The sequence below is a fragment of the Phasianus colchicus genome, chromosome Z (assembly GCF_987193195.1).
Source record: "Phasianus colchicus chromosome Z, bPhaCol1.hap1.1, whole genome shotgun sequence".
Classification (NCBI taxonomy): domain Eukaryota; kingdom Metazoa; phylum Chordata; class Aves; order Galliformes; family Phasianidae; genus Phasianus; species Phasianus colchicus.
In genome coordinates, this window is record NC_143476.1 from 49,708,791 (window position 1) to 49,730,517 (window position 21,727).

General features: G+C 37.2%; 1 protein-coding gene across 1 annotated transcript; it reads left to right on the forward strand.

The window, feature by feature from the left end:
• Positions 1–12,744: 12,744 nt before the first annotated feature.
• Positions 12,745–15,741, forward strand: LOC116238479 (protein FAM240B-like). The gene is made up of 2 exons (XM_031608190.2): positions 12,745–12,890; positions 15,609–15,741. Exons 1-2 carry the CDS (start codon positions 12,745–12,747, stop codon positions 15,739–15,741), a joined length of 279 nt encoding a protein of 92 aa, XP_031464050.1.
• The last annotated feature ends 5,986 nt before the right edge of the window (positions 15,742–21,727 follow it).

Consider the following 21,727-nt stretch of genomic DNA (forward strand, 5'->3'; position numbering starts at 1 on the left):
GGTTGAAGCTGGCTCTCTGAAAGTCCAGGGTAGCAATCCTACTCTTTGCCTTACTTCTTCCACTCTAGATCTTGAGCTCCACCATGTCATAATCACTACATCTCAAGCTGCTCTCAACCTTCACAACCCTAACAAGCCCATCCCTGTTGGAAACAACAAGGTCCAGAAACACCCCCTGCCTTCTTGACTCCTCCATCACCTATGTCAGACAGCTATCTTCAGTGCACTGCAGGAACTGTCTGGACTGCACGTGCCTGGCTGTATTGCTTACCCAACGGATACCTGTATGATTAAAGTCTTCCATGAGAACCAGTGCACAAGACTACTTTTAGCTGCTTGTAGAAGGCCTCATCAACTTCATTCTCCTGATCTGATGATCTGTGGTATACTCCCGCAACGGTGTCAGTCGTACCTGCTCACCCACAGGCAGATACTTCCTTCTGCTTCAAGCAGAGACAAGGGTCCAACCCCTTTCGTCTCATGGATTGTCTAGCCTTCTGTCCTGCAGGTGAGCAGCTGGATTGGCTACTTCCACCTGCTGGGACCCAGGAGCGGACTGCCAGTAGGAGTAGGTTCACACCACTTCCTATCCGTCTCCCTCAGAGATTGCCAGGAGCTCCTCAAGCTGCTGGTTTCTCTCTGCAGCCTGGCCATCTGCTCAAGCAGCTCCTTGAACAGGACATACCTGTAGGCCTCTCCTCCCTGAGAACTCAGGGGGATCTCCAGTTTACAGAGCTCCCCACAGTCGACAGTTTGGACTGCAGCCTCACCCCTCAGTTGTACACCTGGGTGTATGCATGAGCCCAGAGAGGATGTGTACTCTTGTCTGGGTCACTGCCTTAGCCCAGCTGCTGCAACAGCTGCCCACCATGATAACTGTAAGAGGCAGCAACACCCTAGAATTCTCAAAAGAGGAGAGAGAGAAGGAGATGACCCACCCTGCTCACCTTCCCTGCCCAGCATGAACTGCCTGTACTAACTGCATGACCTTCTGACAAGCACACCCTCTTTACTCCTTCTGCATGAAACACTCCCTAAGGGGGGCTGCTGACACTCCTGTCTCATCTCACACTGCATCAGCACCCATGGTGGCTCAAGAGTGGCCCCTGTGTGCTCAGGGGGAGCTGGGGCTGCCAGATTGACCAAACAGCTCTGTTCAGCGGGTCAAGCCGCAGTTTGGGGGGTTGGTTCTGATTTATCTCTCTGACAGAACCCTTGTTGCAGTCAGTCTGCACTAGTTCCTCACTAAAATGGCAGCATCTGTGGAGATTAGCTCCACTGCCATTTTGATGCAGATGATCAACACATGATGCCACAAAGCATGGAGATGTTATCCTTCATACCTGCAGTCTGACAGCGGTGCCTTTTGCCTGTCAGATTGTGATTGGAAAAGTAATAATCACACAGGTGGTCCAGGGAGTGCTTGAGTTCTTGGAAGTTTCTCTGCCTCTAGTACTTTCTAAGAGGAAATAACAAAGGTAGGCTTCTGTAGCTATGTTGATACTGTCAGTAAGATACTTGTTTCTGTTAAATAACTAAGCCTTAACCTTCATCAACAAGAAGACAATTAATCTGTTACAAACCACTGAAAATTTCAGTGGATGCTTTTCTGAGGTGATCCCTGAACAGTCTACATAAGCCATTTCTTTCACCAGTTACATGGTCATATATAGTTTACCCAGAGAGGGAATGAAAGGTGTCTAGTCTCAGATTTATTTATTTATCTATCTATCTATTTATTTATTTATTTTAGTTCTACTTCCTTGCTTAGACTCTGTCTGGTCTGTACTGCACATAATTTTCAAACAAGGGAGGAGGCAGACATCAAAAATAAGTGGATGTGAAGACCAAATTCTCCTACAATCAACATCTACACTCATTGATTTCTGGTCTTATTTACTCAAAGTTCTTTGCAGATCGCTGGGGCTGCAGTACATAGTGTGAGCTCCCTCATATGAAGGTGCAGAATGCAGGAAATATGACAAAATGGAAAGCATTGAGGAGATGTATATGGTAGTTTTTCCATGATGTGAGTTTATCATTGTTTATCTTGCCCTCTTGGCACCACATCCTTCTTTTCTTTACTCCCAAGCTTTCAGCTGTTCTATGTGGATGTGCCTTCAGATGTGTGACTTTGGCCACTAGGGTTGAGATTCCTTAAATAAGACAATAGGGATGATGAATGTTTTCCACAAAAAATAGACAAACAGGATTTAAAGATTATTACATTTTTTTTTATGTGTCAGGGGACAACTCTGTTAGTGGTAGGGTCAACTTGGGGTATTATCTGAGTGCAACAGAAAGAAGAGAACATAGTGTGGGACAGTTAGACAGTTTCCAGGAGGAACACAGTAGGGGGAGTGCAAAATAGGGGACAAGATGAAAATAGTGCAGTGTGACAGCCTATCTCTAATATTATGTAGGCAATTATCATGCTGGATGGCATGATATTATGTCATTTATTTTGCTCCAGGCTGGAAAACCTATCTCTCCATTGAAGTCAGCTAGACTTCAATCACTAATCCTGTATGAGCTGACTGAAGAAATAATACATTCTTGGATGGTAACAGTAATTGGAGAAGTCCGACAGGTTAAGAACTAGAAGATGCTGAAGTACTACCTTGATCTTCAGCTTAAGGGAAAACTTGATGGACTGAATAATGTGAGGCAAAAGTCTGGAATCAGAAAATATCCAGAATGAAAGACAAAACACAGAGATTCTATGTGAGGAATGGAGCAGGGTCCTGGGAAGAACACCCAAAAAGATGAACATCTGTGAAAAATCCAGCCAAAATTTGGCATGAACACACTCCAAAGGGGCCAGCATAAAATCTAGCAGTGCAAAATTGATCTGAAGAAGTGTTTTGAACAAATCTAATTTGTCAGTCTGAGTTCATACTTAATCAGAGTTTTGTGCTGTGGAGATGTTTTATTGGAATTCAAATGCTGCCTTTTCTATTTGCAAAGAAAAGTGGCTTAAAAATGCCTAAAAGACTGTAACAAGGTCTTCAATTCATTCAAAATATAATCTTAATTATACTTAATGATATAAATTTATATAATCATTACTTAATATATAATATAAATATAAGTATAATAATATACTTAATAATATAAACTTAATAATTCTCCAAAATAGAGAAGAAGAGGATGGATTGTTACATCAGTAAAATCTGGGAAAACAACCAGTGTAGAAGAAATTATGCTTTAGGTGACAATGAGAAAGAAATTGCAGAAGAAACTATTATTTCCCAACTTGGTGTTTTGATTATATTATCATATTCAAGTTCATTAATTCTCTTTGACTTAAGTAAATAGTACAGCATTTTCTATTTTTTCTGTTTTCTTTTTTCTTTTTTTGTTATTTAGTTCTGCAGAAAAAAAGGTAATCTCTTTGAATGTTAGGCCAACTCTTCTTCATGGCACTTAGAACAAATTTATATTCTCATTACATTTCAGGAAATCACTTTATGGACAAGTACATTTTAAGCACCCTATGTTTAAATATATTTTCTAAAGTACCTATTCTCTGCTCTATGTTGCTTGTTATACTGAGCTATCTGAGTTGCTTGTTAATTGATTTAACATAATTCATTTCATCAGAGCAATAAGCTGTTCAGAAGGCAAGCCAAATTTTACACTGTGTACATGGAATACAGCGTCATCAGTTCTTTGTCCCAGTTGGCTTCTTGGTCCTCAATATACTATTGTAACACAAATGAATAGTATTTATATTAAAAAATCTTCATTTATTTTTATTGTTAAAGAAATGTTATCCTGCTTTTAAATTTTTGAATGTTTTCTATAAACGAGTGTTTAAATACAAGAAAATTCTCCCATGCTCTCTAGTAACATTTTCTTCATGTTACCTTACGCAGTGGTAGAACTACCCTGAGTATACTCAACAAGCAAGGGGTAGTCCAAATCAATATCTGATAATAAGTAACTGCAAAATCAAGAAGCAGTGACAGAGCAAGGCATTTTGTGGTGAGAGCCTGGAGTTCACAGTCTGAGGACTTCACATTTCAGAGTCTGAAACTGGCTTACATCTCCACTTCAGATTATCTCTGGTCTGAAATTGTGTTAATGTTAGTGTGTACTGGGTGGGTTCATGGCACATATATTTTTGTTTAAACTTACCTGAAAGTTTTGTGAGAACAGCTGAGCAGTTCACTTCAAAAGTGCCCTTTGGTTCCAAGGAACAGTGCTAAAGTAAGAACAACTTAAATGCATTAGTTTTTATATGTGCTAAGAATGTGGATCTACTGAATTAATGTGAATCAAATAATATGTAGTAACTTACTATCCTTGGCAATATACTTACGTATGTCTGAGTATAGAGACTCTTAATTTGGTTTGGTATGTATGTATACATATAATAATGAACTGAGCTTTCTCTTCCTTTCTCTTCATGTGTTAACTGCACCCACCAGTAAATAAATAAACCATTTCTCTGTTGCAGTTGTTCTCAACTGCTTCTATTTCAGACCTTACGTATTTTTTCCAGCTTATACTTGCTGATCTAAAAAAAGATATAACCTCCACATATGACTTTCATCCAAATTTCAGGTATTGACAGAAAACTGGAATACTACCTACATCCTCTTACATTTCGAATAGACACATGGATCTAACTTAATGCCACTTAAGGCTTTCATACAAACTTTGGAGGAATTAGCAGATAAAAATTTGTAAATAAATGGAATAAATGCAAAGAGGATTTGTCAAAAGTCAGTCACGGAACATTATCCATTGCTTCTCTTGGACCAGGATAAATGTGGGTAGATAAACTCAGACCCACTAATCTACAAATTTCTGGAGAGTATTTAACATAAGGCCTCAGGAGAAGCGTTAGATATCTGTGAAATATACTGTTTAAAAAATAAAAAGTCTTGTACAAGACAATTTAGCAGGTAAGAAGTGGTCAAAATCAAACAACATCTTTTGGCGAAACTGCCCCAACTGCAAGAATGTTAAAAGCAGAATTATTCTGAAGTCCTTTTAGAAATATTAATACTGTTTTGAGCGGTAACATATGCTACAAAATGAAATAGTGAGTTGAAGAAACTTTCCAGAGAACACAAATGGTGTCATCCACACACAGAGCACTGAGTATCAAAGACAAAAGAAACAGCTGATCTAAATGACTGAAATAGAAGAAGTGGCATAAAAGACAGGTCATGAACTTATTATCTAATTAAAATTTCTGTTATAAACTAGAGCTTACCTGTTGGAAAAATAAGGAAATCAGATATTTGCTTTGATCTATTAGAGAGTGTTTATGAGCATGATACTTCTATGGAAAAATAAATATGGCTCTAGAAGAAGTCAGATGGAATAATGAGCTGTTTGTGCCATGTATGACATACTAGTACGTGCTGGAATATTACGTACAGTTCTCATTAGCTGTGTTCAGTGAGACTGAGTTAAAGTTGGAGCAGGAATAGAGCAAGGACAAGAGATGTATCAAGAGAACAGGTACCAGAAGAATCGAATAGACTCACCTGATTTATTCTCAAAACAAGAGAGAATTTCTTTTATATATATCATGGAACCAAGTTGAGACCTGTCTCAAATAAATTTAGGTTATAAACTGGACGAAAATGTGAATTACTTAGAGCAGAAAAGTACTGGATCAATCTCTGAATGGAAATATCAGGAGCCAGAAACATAACTCATTTAGACTTGGTAAGTTAACAGGATTGTGGAGTCAGGTTGCTAATAGAAGATGAAATTAGGATGACCCTTTCAATCTTTTCTCTCTTTGCTGGAGTAAGCAACACCTTAATCCACTGTGCTTTTCTGTTCATTCAGTAGTACAAGTGGAGAGAAGAATCTGTCCAAGAAAATGAAAGTGCTAAATTCTGTAAAAAATTATATACATTATTATTCCAGCTAGCAGCTGACTGAGTTCAGATTCCTGTGCTATTCAGAGCATTAACAGCTTAGCTGGAATCCTGTCATGTAACCTACCAGGTGCTCTCCTACAAAGCAATACTTCAGAAGAAGTGGGTGGGGAGAATCTATTTATCTGTCAGTCACTCAGTGTCTCTATCTGAGACAGGCTGTTATTCAACATGATTTTTCCAGATCTATTCATTTTTCCAGAGGGGACAGTATTGAGTTTTTGCAAGTCATATCGAATTCATGTTCCAGTCATCTGCACTTGTCAAAGAATAGCTGTTTTTCAAGAGCCAAGTTATGACATCAGTAGCACCTGCCAAAAATTATAGCACAGATCAAATGTGGCATTCAAAGTTTGTGCCATGTCTGGCCACTCCACTTGCTGTGTTACAGTCTTCACAAAATAAGGCTATGGGTTTGGTTTTTTGCCACTGCCATTAAACAAATTCGTAATAGCAGATGTCATCACTCCCAAATACAAATGAGTGACAGATGAAAAGATTTTATCAGCTATTTCTGGCACTTGGAGTCCTCTTGAAAAGGGGAACCCAGAGGTAAAAGTGACAGTATTCAGTAATCATTCAAGAAATCCATATTTGACAGAAGAAGAAGCTTCAATCCAATAAAAGTAAGCATTTACGTTCTTGTATTTTGGGCAAAATAAGGTTTTCTCTTCCTGTCTTAATAAACTCATCCAGACATACATGCACTTACATTTATTTTATTTTGTTAAATTGTGTGAATTTTAATAATGCTTTATACTTTTTCCCCCCTGACCTTGAATTTTGTGCATTATATTATATTTTATTGGAAGATAATCCAATAATGTCCGATTTATGAAATCTCAAAGGTATTCTGCCTCTGTTTTGACTTCTTGCTTCTAATATTAACTTCAATTATTAACCTGTTGTTTGTTCCTACATAATTTGGGATTAATAAGAGTTCCTCTGTACTACACACGCTTCAGGTGAAAGAAAAAAAACATAAGCATCCTAAAGTTGCAGACTAATTAAAAACTTTTAATAAAATAAATCTTTTCATTAAAAATCAGGCTCTGAACACATTAATTATAACATAACAATAATTTTATAATACTGAGAAATGATGTATGTTTAGGCAAACAAGTCCCACAGAAGGGCAAAAGGAATAAGAGATTAATTAGTGGTCTGACAGAGATAAAATATCTCCTGTTCATGATATGACTCCAGGGACTGGATCCACTTGTAGTCAAATATAGGCTTTCCATTGTTTATAGTGAACTTCAGAAAGCTCCAAAGTGACTGGAAGATATCTTTCAGAAACAAAAAAGTTCATTCCCAATGTCAAAACTGGAAGAATTTGTAAGTTTATTGAAACTTTTAAAATTAGTCCAACATCCAACTTTTAGAAAGGAAGAACTTTAGAAAATACATTTCTAAAAAATCATAGTTATAGATTATGTTGTCTCAGCAAACATTTTGGAAATGAAGTTTAGAAATGATTAAACATTTTTTCATCTTGATAGCTAAAATATTTTAGTATAAGAAAGAAAGTACTATGTTTCTTTTTAATAGCTAAACGAACTGATTTTTATTACTATGAATCATTTGAATTAAAAATTATTTTGAATTTTTTTCTCAGAATTTATTTAGGCAAAAGCCTTGTTAATGCATTAAAATATTTCTCTCTTGAAAGATTTTCAAAGATTCTCATTGTATGCTCAAGTGTTTTTTCTCTATATTAAAATACCGAACTTTGATAATGATGGCTGGCTTATTACATATAGTAAATGGAAAGATGGAAAAAGAGTAAAAAATGGCTTCTGATATTTCAGACAAGATTCTCTCCTTTTCCTTGTTCATTTTACAGAAGTTTACTGAAAGCAGCACTTCTGTTCAAAACAGCAAGAGTAATTTCTGGCTCTCAAAATGTCAGTGGTGAGATTCCAAAGCAGAGATACGGCTATTAAGGATGCAGAAAAGAATTTCCTTGCTTTAAATATTTTTTTAATCTCTTCTTGATACCTCAGTGGAAGTTGTATGAGATTATGATAATCCAAAATTTACAGACCAGGAAATAAATTTTACTACTTTAACAGCTTTCGCAAGCACATTCAGTCTGAAAACAAATATAAAAGTCAGAAAGTTATAACACTGGATGTTTCTATATTAATGTTGTGGCAGTGAATAAAAGCTGTGTACCAGCCAGCTTGAAGAAAAGTTTCTTCTCTGTGGCACAAGAGAGGTTTGTAGGTGGAAATCCCCTCATTACACACATTTTGAATTTCCTTCAATATGCAGCAGGTCAAAGAATTTAAATCAATGCATTGTCTGTAAATGGAGATGTAGTGCTTTCTATGTACCTCGATAAATGATAGCTGTCTTACAGATTGCTGGCCATTCTCTATTAACTAACAAATCAGGAACATAAAAATAATTCCTGTAAATGACCTATGTTGTAACAAACTCTTTGTTAAACACATACACACATTTCTGAATGATGAGTTTCAGAGCTACATAAGATGTAAGTTCTTTTTGACAAGATATAAAACCTTTTTTTAAAAAATTGCTTTACAAGCTTGGCTCACAAAAATATCAGCCAAATATACTTCATATTAGCGAGTTGAACTCCACAACCAAAACAAACCTCTACAACCCATGTAACCTATATGCACTCATTAGTGGTCCTTCATAAGAAATGTATTACAGAATGTTTTATATACGGCAACTTTTTTTGTCTGTAAGGGACACTTGCACAAATTCAAGTCATTTAAATTAATCATTATGAACACCTGGAGATGTTGTTACCTATTTTTCTTTTGCATCAGTGGAGAAACATGTTTAATCACCCTGCCACTGGTAACCAGGAAAATGCTTCCTCAATTTTCCTTTTAATTTCTCTGTGATGATTTCTCACAAGTTGAATGTAAATAAAGATAGGAAAGAATCCCTTTTTCTTGTTCACTTTCCACTCAGTCAAGTTAAGTACAGTGACTCAAAAAAACCAGTGTTTTTGAGTCCTGTTTTTTTTTATCTGAATGCTGAGATATCAGAGGGAAACAGTTTTTTTGACTGGCAAAGAAGTAAATATCAGTCCTGATTTTCAGAACACTGAGATATCTGAGGGAAGGAATCAAGAACAAGCTAGTTTGCCAGAATTAAATAAAAATATCTGTAATTCTGGAATATCTGTAAAAAAATCTGTAATTCAATTTTATTTTATTGGGACATTAGAAAGGGAACAGAAATACACTGAACAAAAATAATAATACTAATTTGAGTTCCCTAGAGCAGCAATAAGAACTCAGAAAGCAATCTCCTAAGTAGAATCCTTCAATTAGAAAAAAAGTATTAGGGAAGATGGAATCCAAACTTTCTATATGTAGACACTGTAACATGAGGTTCTCCAACAATGATCATTGACATTTCACAATATGCGAGATGCGGGCTAATAATGCCAGATGTCATGATCTTCAGAAGTCTTACATGAAGAATTTGTCTTAGCAAGGATCACAGTGATCCCATGTGAAATATTCACTGTTACTGACGTTCCTAGGAATTATTGCCAAGCCAAATGTCCTTGGCTTCCAAAGACTCCAAGAAACATGTTAGGCTAACATTTGCAGAAGTTTCTCCCTCTCTGGGATACTTGCCTAACCACAGTTTGAGCCTCTGAGTGGAACAGCCAGGATCTGAGGCAGCCAAAATCTTCTTGCATCCTAAAAATATACCCAGTTTAGATCTCAGATAAAGAATGGAGGTATTCTTTGCACTGCGTGAGGAACTAATTGTAGAAGTTCAGTAATCATGAAATCTAATGAAAGGTTAATGTGTTGATGCAGACTCTTATGTGAGGCAAAGTATAGCAGTGTTTTGATGGCAAATCTACTCAGATCATTTGTCAGGAGCCTGCAATTCTGCTTCTGAGCCAACAAGATAATTATCTGAAGAGTGTAAAGTGGACAACTGCTGCTGACAGAAGAGCTTTCAAATGGTTCAAAGGCCTAGGTGACCTGCCAGTCCAGGAATGATGAAATAATCACATTCCATTGCTCACTACAAGATATTTCAAGAGCCTGAAGATATGGACAGGGCCTGTTCCAGTGTGCCCATGATGTTCACATCTTTTTGCAAAATGAAGCTTTAAATGAAACAGCTATTTTACTTCCTCAGAATGATACAAAAAATCATTAAAAGATTTTCTGCATTCCTGCATCAGTGATACAGAAAGCACTTTTAGGAAAAGATAGCAGTAAAATGGCAGTACCCATAGCAGGGTAGTAACCCCTGCTGTATCCCATTGTGCTATATCATTCCCAGTCTGCAGCCTAAGGAAGAAAAAAACCTGCCATTTGCCTTAAAGGAAAACATCTGACTGTTTTGGTGATATTGCAGTTCTTGATGACCTTGTAGAGGTCAGCAAGATGGATCACTATCCTAACCATTCATAACCACCCAGGCATGTTTGATACTCCATCCCTTTCTTTAGGAGATTACTTTGCGTGTACTAATCAGTCTTTACTACTCCTGTTGAACTTGTCTTTATGCAACCAAATTTTCATAGGAACTCCAAAATTATGTACAGATCTAGTTATAGAAAACTCAGGAGTGTGTTTTGTTTCCTTCACCATCCCATTTGCTAGAGAGAGCTATTGTAGGAGAGAGAAGGAGGAAATAATACTTCATGTTTGAGACAGAAACATAATGAGTTGTTGGTATCCTATTGTCAGATTCTCCTGGACCAGTTCAGCCTGGTTCCATGACAAAATAGGGTGGGGGGACTCACAGACCCATGTCCTGGTAGAAGAGGAAGGGCAAAAATGTAAGGAGATGGCCTTAAAACAAAAACGCAGCAAGGAGCTAAGGGAGAAAACTAATTTACTACATAAGATAGCAGAATGCCAGATAACACAATATAATACAATATAGTTGGAATGGAAGCAAATAAATAAAATAAAACAAGAAAGAGAGTGTCCAAAACTGAAGACTTTACTCTAATGCTGAAGGCTAAGGAACACATACCACAGAGACAAGCTGTGAAAAAAGGGGCAGTCTTGTGTCTCCCGAGTCATTTTATCTTTCCATCTGAACAGAAAATGGAAACAGAACAGTGAAAGTCTTCTGGGAGATGTAGTTCTTGTTCTCTTTTGAGAAAGACAGATGGAAACTATCGACAATCCATGGAATTGATTATTATTCCCAGTTAATTCCCACTGCACTATATAGGGTTACAATATGGAATACCAATAAGAGAAATCATAAAACCATGACATTCCACATCTTATTCCACTTCACTACACCATTCTTAATATGTATATGAACAATAATTAACAGTAATGCACTAAACACACACACATACACATATATATACAAGGATTTAGTGACTGCATTCCCCAAAAATCAAATTCCCTTGTGGCACACATTGAACATCCCCATTTTTTCTGCATCATACACTAAGTGGACCCTGAGTAAAAAATGTTTCGTGGAAACATGGAAAGATTTGCCTTTTCCAAACCACTTTTCCCATCATGCTCTTTACATGTACTACGGGGACATAGTATGAAGGGAGCTGGATTGGGCAGGACCATCTCATTTGACAGAGCCTCAAGTAGTGACCAACCAGGTGGCTTCTGCCAAATGCTTCTCTCAGTATTATGTGACCCATTGCTTTCAACGCAGTTTTTAACAATCTGTTGTACTGTTTGATACTTCCAGAAGCTGGTGTATGATAGGAGATATGGTAAATCCACTCAGTGCCGTGGTCTTTAGCCCAAGTATTTATGAGAGAATTTTTGAAATGAGTCCCATTATCTGACTCAATTCTTTCTGGAGTGCCGTATCTCCACAGGATTTTTTTCTCAAGACCTAATATGGTGTTTCAGGTGGTAGCATGGGGTACTGCATATTTTTCAAGTTACCCAGTGGTTGCCTTCACCATGGTAAGCATGAAATGCTTAACAGAAATCATAAAAACCACAACACATTTAATTTCATAGAAAAGCAATTTTGGCCAGCAACAATTACAGAATATGATGCAAATGTTCTGATTTCCTTTGGAAATAAATAACAGAACTTAACTTTTCAAAGTTCCACTAAGTTTTGAACATTAATACATATTTGGTCGTATCAGAAAGTGTCTTTGATATCTGAGCATTATAAAGCCATCTACTTTTGAATGCTACACATTTAGCAAGGAAATTCCCCCCACTTCTTTCTTTCATTCATTGAAACAGATGTCTACATTTTAACAAGCTCTACTTTTAGCAGTATTTAACTCTTAATTTGATAAATTAAAGAACAAGGCCATAACAAGCTCCTGAAGGATTTGTACTTTGTGTGCTTCAGCTTTAGATTCATAATTCCCCTGCACATTTTATGTCTGATAACATTTTGAGCAGTAATAGGAGTCATTTAATAGCAATGCATTTCCCTCAGATAACATCCACCTCTGATCTCTTTTAAAACTTCAGAAGTGAGAAAAAGGGCAAACCCTTCACTACAGTTCATCTAGACATCACCGATTTAGTGCTAAATTTGAAAGCATTTTTCCTAAATTCTTGCAAAACACAAAAAATCTCTCATGTACCGGGGCTTAGTCAGTATTTCAGAGAAACTCTGCTATTCATAGTCATTACTCTATACCAAAAATATAGGTATGGCATTTAACTGTCAGCACAGGCATGTTTCAGTGCCTGATATTTAGCTTCAAAGTAGAGTAAGAATTAGTTTCCTTTTTTCTTTGGGTAAAATAGTTTATTTTAATAGCACTTCATGGGAAAGAAATTGCAGGGAGCTAAGCAATGTACTATCTGCCTCGAGTTAATCTACTGACTTCTCTGACCTCCAAATTGCCTTTCAGAAAATGAGCAAGCGTAGCAACTTTGAACGCCACAAGATGCATGGTCCTGAAGCAGTAGAGTTGAAGAACTTCTGGGAAAAAGCCATCCAAGAGCAAACGAGGCAACGAGAAAGTGAGGAGTCTAGGTTAAGCAAAAGTGCTCTCAACAAGTAAGTGGTGTATTTTCTTTTGTCCAAGAGATCAGGTCTGTCATCACATGCTTTAAAATAAGATAACCCCTATTGTACTACTTTATTCATAGCATAGATTTTGTTCTGGGTCCTTGGCACTTTTCCTCTCACAGCTGCTTGTCTCAAATTTCCACGGCTCTTCTGCATGGAAACTCAGATACCCCTCACCTTTGAATCTCATGAACATTCTTCAAAGGCCTAGGAGCATGCCCAAATAAAAATAAAATACCTTGGCACAAGGTCTTGTGACAGATAGTAGAAAGTATCCGAAATTTTACTAATGCAGCTACAGCAAATAAATAAAATTACATTGAATTAAAGGAATAACAAAACACCCATTTAATGAATAGTATAAACAAATCCATAGCATCGTTATCATTTTAATAATGTCTTACATCATATAAACCACAAGGTTAGAAATGTTACAATAATGTCTACCTGTCTGATGAAACATATTTCAGTATCATTCCTGGTATACAAAAGGAAACAAGTCAGTAAGTAGACAAATAAAGTTATTCAATTATTTCTATTATTTTTTATTATGCCAAAACTGCATAAAACAGCATTCACTACCTAGAAAGAGCTGTGACTGTAATGTAAATACTTCAGTCAGCTATGGTAGATGCCTCAAATACTTGATCAACCTGCTGAACCTTAGAAGTTTGAATCAACATCTCCCACTAATTAAGTTAATCCCTTAACAGTCAGTGCAACAAGATGGGAAGGTCATGTCTCTCTTGTGCTTTTCTGGTAGACTTTCTTCTTGAAGTTGGAAAGGTTTTCCACATGAAGTTTCCTAAGAACGAGTACATCCATATAAATTAACTCAATTCCACCAAATTGGAATGTATAGGTAAAGGGCTGTATCTTAAAAAAAAAAAAAAAATCAAGATACTCTGATCTTGACACCCAAGAAGGAAGCACTGTTCTCACCTTAAAAATATGGAAATCAGTGTCTGTGTAGGCTGTATGTCCCAGCAACATCAGAGTTTGGTAGTTCAGACTGGCTATTATAACAATACACTTCACCAGTTGTTAATGGACATGGAACAGTCTCCCTGGGGCAGCTGTCACAGCTGCAAGATGTCAGAGTCCAAGGAGTATGCAGACAACACTGCCAGACATTTGGGTTGATCCTGTGTGGAGACAAGAGTTGGACTCAATGATCCTTGGATCCCTTTCAATTTTGGATATTTTGTGTATCTATGACAGTATGATCCTCCAGCTAGCCAGTAAATTTCTCAAACCAAAATCAACCAGTTTTTGAAGAAAAAAGCCAGGAAAGTGTTTGGCTGTAAAGTTTTGTCTTCTAGCTTCATAAAAACTAATACAAAAATGTATCACAAGGCAATTGCAGTTATGTGCATCAATAATACATTTAATTTTCAGAGTTAAAATGTGAAAAGCTTTTTCAAAATTTTGTCTGAATAAGAAAAAAAAAAAATAGCAAAAGATCTTTGAATGGGTCTTAATTACTACAGGTCACAACTAAAATAGACCCAAGCAAGCTCCTTCAAGGTCAGTCAACAAACATCCAAGTTGATCACAGAATGTTCCCATTTCTTTTTTTAAAGGGGCATTCAGGAGATAATAGATACTGTCATTACAAAATGTACAGGTTCACTACCTCATATAAGTGGCACCTGGAAAAATTAAAAGGCTCTAAGTATAGCCAGGCACTCCCTCTGGGACTCCTAGATAACTAGTTAACAAGGAACAGCAACACTTTGAATGGCAAATATTTACTAAACAATTGAAGCTTTCTGAGGCTTAACTATACTAAGGAGAGAATAGCAAAGGCAGACCAAATGAGAGAAGTTTAGAACACACTCTGCAGTCAAACTCAGGAGCCAAATGAACATAAGCATCAGTTTGAAACTGCTACTGTTAAGTTATTCTCAGATGAAATTATTAGCTGCTGTTCTTTTTACTACATTAAATGTAAAATAAAAGCCCATGTATTACATGACACATTTGGCACTACTATATGACATCTAATCTTATAGCATTGCTGTATCAGGTGCTTCATAATAATATTTCCTTTGGAAAATTACCCCAGCAACAGTATCTTGTACTGGTTCCTAGTCATCTTCTCTTCTGTCTGTACTAATACTTTTGCATGTGGCTCCTCTTGCATGTGACATCAATTCCTTTCATGAAATACATACAAGATCTAAAGATATTTTGGATCCCAAATGACTACGTCTTCACTGTCTTTTTTTATTATTATCATTTAAAGTTAAAAAAAGAAAAAGAAAGAAAGAAAGAAAACAAAACAAAAAAGATGTGTAAGGTCCTGCTTGCTTTCCTCCAAAGCATTTTAGAGTAAAGTTGTGGAGAATATGTTAATTGTAATTTCACTTTCCACCTTGAATGACCTTTCCACATAGGCAGTGCGCTTCTCTGTGGCTTTGAGAATACCCCAGAGGAAAAAACAGAGCTCTTCACAGTGACAGTTTCAGCAGTTGTTTGACTCATTAGGAATCTAGCAATGTCACCCACTGATACCATCAGCACTATCCTTTTCTCCCCTGCATTCCCTATCTAGCAAGATGCAGAGATGTGTAGATGGTAAACAAATACAGGACATGTGCTGTGGTGATGAAAGAGAGGAAAGCTTCAATCCTACTGAAAAGCCCTGGATGTATTTGAAGGATTTGGCTCTGTGCTTGCTAAGTATTTGTCCTCCCTTTGCAGGCTTCGTCATGAGTGGACTCAGAGGCTGGAAGGCAGGACAAAGCTAGTCCATGCACACTTAAAAAAGCAGAAGGAGCAGATGGCACTGTTGTCCATAGAAGCTCATCATTTGTCAGATAAAACTGTAGCTTAAACTTACTCTGAAAATACAGGAAGCAATGGACTTGATGCTGACCTCCGTCTCTACGAAGAAATTACACTGCACAACAAACAAGCAAGAAGTCAGACTCTTGTCCTTTTCCAGAACAGCTACTAGAGCTACTAGTAAAGCTCCACTGAAATTCACTGCAAGAATTAGGCCACAATACAGTCTCTTGAAAATGCAGATGGAGAGGTCAGAAATAGGCACATATAATTCTGCATGCTGTATTATTACTCTGATGTAGCAGACTTCTTACGTAACAGCATTTTCAAACTACAGTAACATATTTCTCAGAAAGAGAATCGTTTGGTTAATAGGCATAATACATTCAGTCTGTGTGTGAAATTGCATGTTTCCATTTATAGAGCTCTCGGATTCTGACTTAATGCAGACATAAGCCATGCTGCCTATCTTGATAAGTTATAGTGAAGGGGGTTGAGAATTACTCTGAAGAGCTGGACAGAAAAAAATGTATTTTCTAGTGGAATCAAAAGAAAAAAAGAAGAAAAGGATTTTTTGGTCAAGATGCAGGAGAAGTTCCAGATCTGAATGATTAAATGAACAGAGGGAAAGACTTTTCTTTGGTAGGATAGTAAGAAAAAAGTCTAGTGAAACAGTCTTTGAACTAGTTTGAGAGGCATATGACTAATAGGAAGGAGACTCTGAAGCAAAAGGCAGCAAATCAGTTCACCATAATAGTGCCAGAATGCTCTGCAATGTACTGCTTGCCATACACAGCTTACACTTGCTGCATTACTTTTTCTAGGTCAGGTGACAAAAAGGAAGAACTAACTAAGCACAGGATAATAATACTGCATTTTATTTACCTATAAGTCTATGTATGTAAATGCCACAAAATTCCTTGGATATCTAGAAATGTGTTGTGGTTTTTATTTTACCCCTTTTTAGGGGAGGGGAGGGAAAAAGGGGAGAGGAGAGAACAAGGGGAGGGGAGAGAACAAGGGGAGGGGAGAGAACAAGGGGAAGGAGAAGGGGAGGGGAAAAGAGGAATGGGAAGGGAGGGGAAAGGGGAAGGGGAAGGGAAATTCATACATTTTACAAAGGATTAAAACTATTTTAAACTTCTGCAAGGTTTTATTCTTTATTTACTGGAAGGTGGAGGGAAAGCAAAATCACTCTTTTCATGCAAACTAACCCAGAAAGTAATTATTTCTTTCATTGTTTTTCTTTTTTCTCTCTTAGAAAAGCAATGCTGAACAGTAATAAACATGTATCTGCTGTTGCCTTTGCAGTCTCAACTCATTCTCTATGTTCATTTATTTCCCATAAACTCTTTAAAAAGTTCTTTGGCTGTGACCCAAGCCTAAGCATTATCTTTGGTGAAGAAAACCAGGCTTGAACCTGCTTCTATGTACATCAAACACACAACATTTCATTGCTCCATAGCAGCAATACTCTACTGCTTGCTGGTGGTCACTAAAGGACAAAGACAAGGTCTACTGAAACAGAAAAGTGTCATAAAACTAGATCAACTTCATTTATCAACCGAACCACTGCCTCACAGCACTGTGATGCCACCTGCAACAGTGCAGCTCATCTCCACATTATGCCATAGTGACAGAAGGTGATCTGCACAAGGCAGGTCCAAATAGCATTTGTTGTTCTTCTGCACTTGAAATCAATTCAGTGTTAGGAACACTTTTATGACAACATACCCTGTCGTGTATGAAACGATCAATAATTTTGAACAAGACATAAGAAAGAGAGTATGTCAGCAGATTAAGTCCCAGGCAGTAGCTCTCTCAGTTCCTTTTCCATCCACATCTCTGAGGGTTGAAGGACATGTGAAACCACTCCCACTGCAAGCCTGTGGCACACAGTGACAACACACCAGACAACATCATGGGCATTGTTTATCTCAGCAAGCGCAAGTAAAGTATTTCAGCTGTGGATGTGTTTGTAATGCTTCCATTGCAAGACAGAGTGTGATAAGTGGGAAAGATGAAATTCTACCCACATTTGCCAATAAACAGTTCTTCGTGTGTTCTTCAAGTCCATCTGCATTCATCATGCTTAACTGTTCTCAGACATATTTTACACAACAGCAGAGTCCTGGCAGCTCTATGATATTGAATATCTGATGCTTTCTCTTCCCCAAAACAAATGATATTCATCCATTTTCAGTGTTACTGCACAGATTGAGAAAATAATTGAGTACTAAAAATCCAGCAGCTGGTTGTAGTCAGATATATTGTTCACAAATTGGCCAGCTGAATGCAGATGGTAAGGTGAATGGCAGTATTTTGTCCTTTTGCTCTAGTCACTAACTGTGAAAATTAATTCCTGAACTTAGGCATTTCAGGTATGCCTGAAAATGTGAAACCTTGTCTTGCTTATAAAGCAAGCAAACAAAACAATCAGTTCCATTTGAATCGTCACATGAAATACGCCATCTCACTCATGAACACAGCTTTCTTTGATAAAATAGGATATCCAGTGAGCATAAACTCTGCAGAAAGCAGGCCCATTTAGCTGAAAGTAATTTTCCTTCCTGGCCCCCAGTTCCTCCTCCTTCCTAATGAGAAAAAGAAAAAAAAAAAAGAAAAAGAAAAGAAAAAAGATAAAAATGAAAATTTACATTACATTAGATATATAGATATATTTAAAAAATTGGACAAGCTATTTGAGAGGAAAAACTAATTATCAAGATACCTTTTCATTGAAGTGTATCAATTTCCCTAATAGAAACAGAGTTGGAAGTGAGTGTCAGTCTGCATAATCAGTTCCACCATCAGCCCACACCAGCAAGGCATTGCTATGCCCACTCCAGCACTTATATAAGCCAGTATGGAACAACTAAAATTGCACAGTATTTGTCAGAGGATAATGTTTTTTGGTCACGAGACTTAAATCGCATGACTGATGATGCAACAGGTGTGGATCACACCAATGAATAAATGCCCCAGAGATGAAGTAGTGATGCCAGCTGTAGAACACCTAGTTGTATGCCCAGATTTACGTGAATGGCAGATAATGTGAGTGCATACTGCACTCATTCACAGGCTTACTATTAATGCTGTGTCTGACCCAGCAACCAGTGACTAATAGTCAATAGCTGGCAAGGAGTGTTTTTGTAAATTTCCTCTGAACTGTGACAAGTCTGCCTTACTCAAATTCAGTCAAGTCAAAAAGGTGAATTTAAACTAAATTCAGCTAATCTCATTACATTTGAAAACTCAGAAGAACTCACATAATCAGTCAAAAATGTGCTAAAGAAACAGCACCTCAACCCTTGTCAACTGCTACACTCTAATTAGTACTCAAATTCAGAGCCTTTCTTAAGCAGGCAGGTTTTTTTTTTCTTTTTTTTTTTTTTTTCATTTACCACATCTGGCTTGAATTACAGAACAGATATAAGGCATGCAAACTACATTTATTCCAAAGAAAACTAAACTAGACCAGAAGTCTTGGCCCAAGTACACCCTACCCTCTGGGGATCTGAGACAAGCATTTAGTTCTTCAGTTTTGAGACACCCAAACAGTAGCAATATATGGATCAATAAATCAAATAGAGTCTGAAACATAATTAGTCCAATGTAAAGACCTCAGCGTCAGATGCTGTGATCTACTGAGCTGCTTGCAAAGAACTGAATCACTTGCTAATGCAGACGGGTCTACCCAATCAAAACAACAGAGATGGAATCGAAGAACATTCATACATGGTGTGCAGATCCAAAGGTGGACCTTAGCAGACACAATGACTGAGCTCAGCAAGAAAAAGTTAATTACTTAGATGTGGTGGCATGCATAACTTTACAGCTGACTTATTCATGTTGGATGCATTGGAACAGAACTTCTACAAGACTTAGCATAGAATCACAGAACAGCTCCAGAACCACAAAGTAGCTATGCGTGGCTCAGTTCTACAGTAAACTGATAGGAATAAATGAATACTTACCAATTTCCTAGCTCAAATGTTCTTCCTAACTACAAAGTGTCTGTGTCCTGAGGGATGTTGCTCTCTACCTTGCCCATTAAATAGCACTTGACTGGGGCTTCACTGCCACAGTGTGAATAAGCACTAGTAAACCACATTAAAATAATTTATTAAAATACTTCCAGATTGAAAAGGAACATCTTGTTGTGTTTTTTAACTCCCTGGGTACTTCAGCTCATTCACCCTCCACAAGTGGAAGAGGGGAGAGAATTGGAAAAGTAAATCAGTGAAAAATGAGTTGAGATAAAGATGGTTTGCTAAGTAAAGCAAAAGCCTCTCATCCAATAAATCAAAATAAGTGACTAATCTGCTTTTTTCCATAGGAAGGCAGATGTTCAGCCACTTCCAGGAAAACAGAACCTACCATGCATAATGGCTTATTGAAAAGACAAATACCATCAGTGCAAAAGAATCCCCCTTCCTCCTCCTTTCTCCCTGTTCTGTTGTTCAGTATGATGCCTTATGTTAAGGGACACCCCTTTGGTCAGTTTTGGTCAGCTGCCCTGATTCTGTCCCCTCCCAGCTCCTTGTGCACCCCCAGCTCCTTGCTGACAGGGCACTATAAGGGGAATGTTATTGGCTCCATGTAGCAATACTCAGCAACAACTGAAAATGCTGGTGTATTACCATTGCTATTTTAACAAAAAAAAAATCCACAGCTTCAAACGAAACTCTGTTAGAAAATTAACTCTATCCAAGCCAAAACTATGACACATCTGTAGATAAATGAGGATGAAACAAAGACTAGCTCCAGAAAATCTTTTACTTCTTGAGGATGCTTCTCTTCCTTAATTAAGCATTACTATGTTATTTATTTCCTGCAGAGAAGGACAGGGGATATACATGGTATTATATAATTGTTACAAAACTGCACATAAATATTCAGTAGTCAGGACAGACAATACAAAATTTTATTCAATTTTCATATTTCTCATCTATGACAGCTGAGTATATTTATTCCATGTGCTCTCAAGTACATCTTTTTATTACTGTTTAGTGGCCAGAGTTTCAAACATAGTTTAAGCTAATGTAGATAGAAATCAGGTAAAATCCAGCCCCCCAAAATTACAGTCCAATAAACAACCTGAGAAAGGTTAAATTACCAGGGAAGACAAAAGCAACAGTAGCCACTACAGCTAGGGTACATGTTTCAAATGTAATTGTTTAAATGAAATGACCTACCAGTGACCACTGAAATGTGGGAGGTTATTGTCCCAGTCTATGGTGGTGTTCAGCTTCAATGGGTCTGCTTACTGCTATATGACACAGTCAGGATCATTATTTTTTCCATCCTAATAAGCAGCAGTAGCAGTGAGAATTATGATTTCAACCAACTATAATAATAAAATAGTCATCTGTCAACAGAGGAAAAAAAAAAAGTAGCCGTAGGAAAGCTGAAAGATAATACACACTTTAGTTAACTTCACAAATTGGCCAATTCTTTAAAGACTTATGTGGGTTTGTTTGTTTTACTACACTCACATTACATAGCAGCCTGAACTGGTGCCATTTGATCAGAATTTCAACTGTCCATTACTTACTGACTTGACTTTGCAATCAGAGGGAGCAGTCAAAAAAAACAAGCCTAGTAATGAACAGTTCTCAATTCTATTAGCTTTATGAAATAGCAGAGAAATCACACAAAATACTGATATATAAAAAAAAAAAAAACACCTCAATTTGTATAAATTTGCAAATATGAGGTAGAAAACTATGCTTTCAAAGAGTTTTTGCTAAAATTAATGTTATTTTTTCATCTTCCAAGATGTTATTCTGATTAACAACTGAAATGCTATTTTCAAGGGAATGAGGCTGCAGTACACGCTATGAGTTAGGCAAGAGTATTAAAATTTCCATAGTGACCAATAAACGTATTTCAGAGAAACCTTTTGAAAATTTGTTTTCTCATTAATTACTCAATATTGATGCAGCAGAACTAGTGTTAGAGCTTAGTTAATGATAAAGCGTTAACTAATGCAGTGATACTTACCAGCTTTTGGATAGTACACAATGTGACTG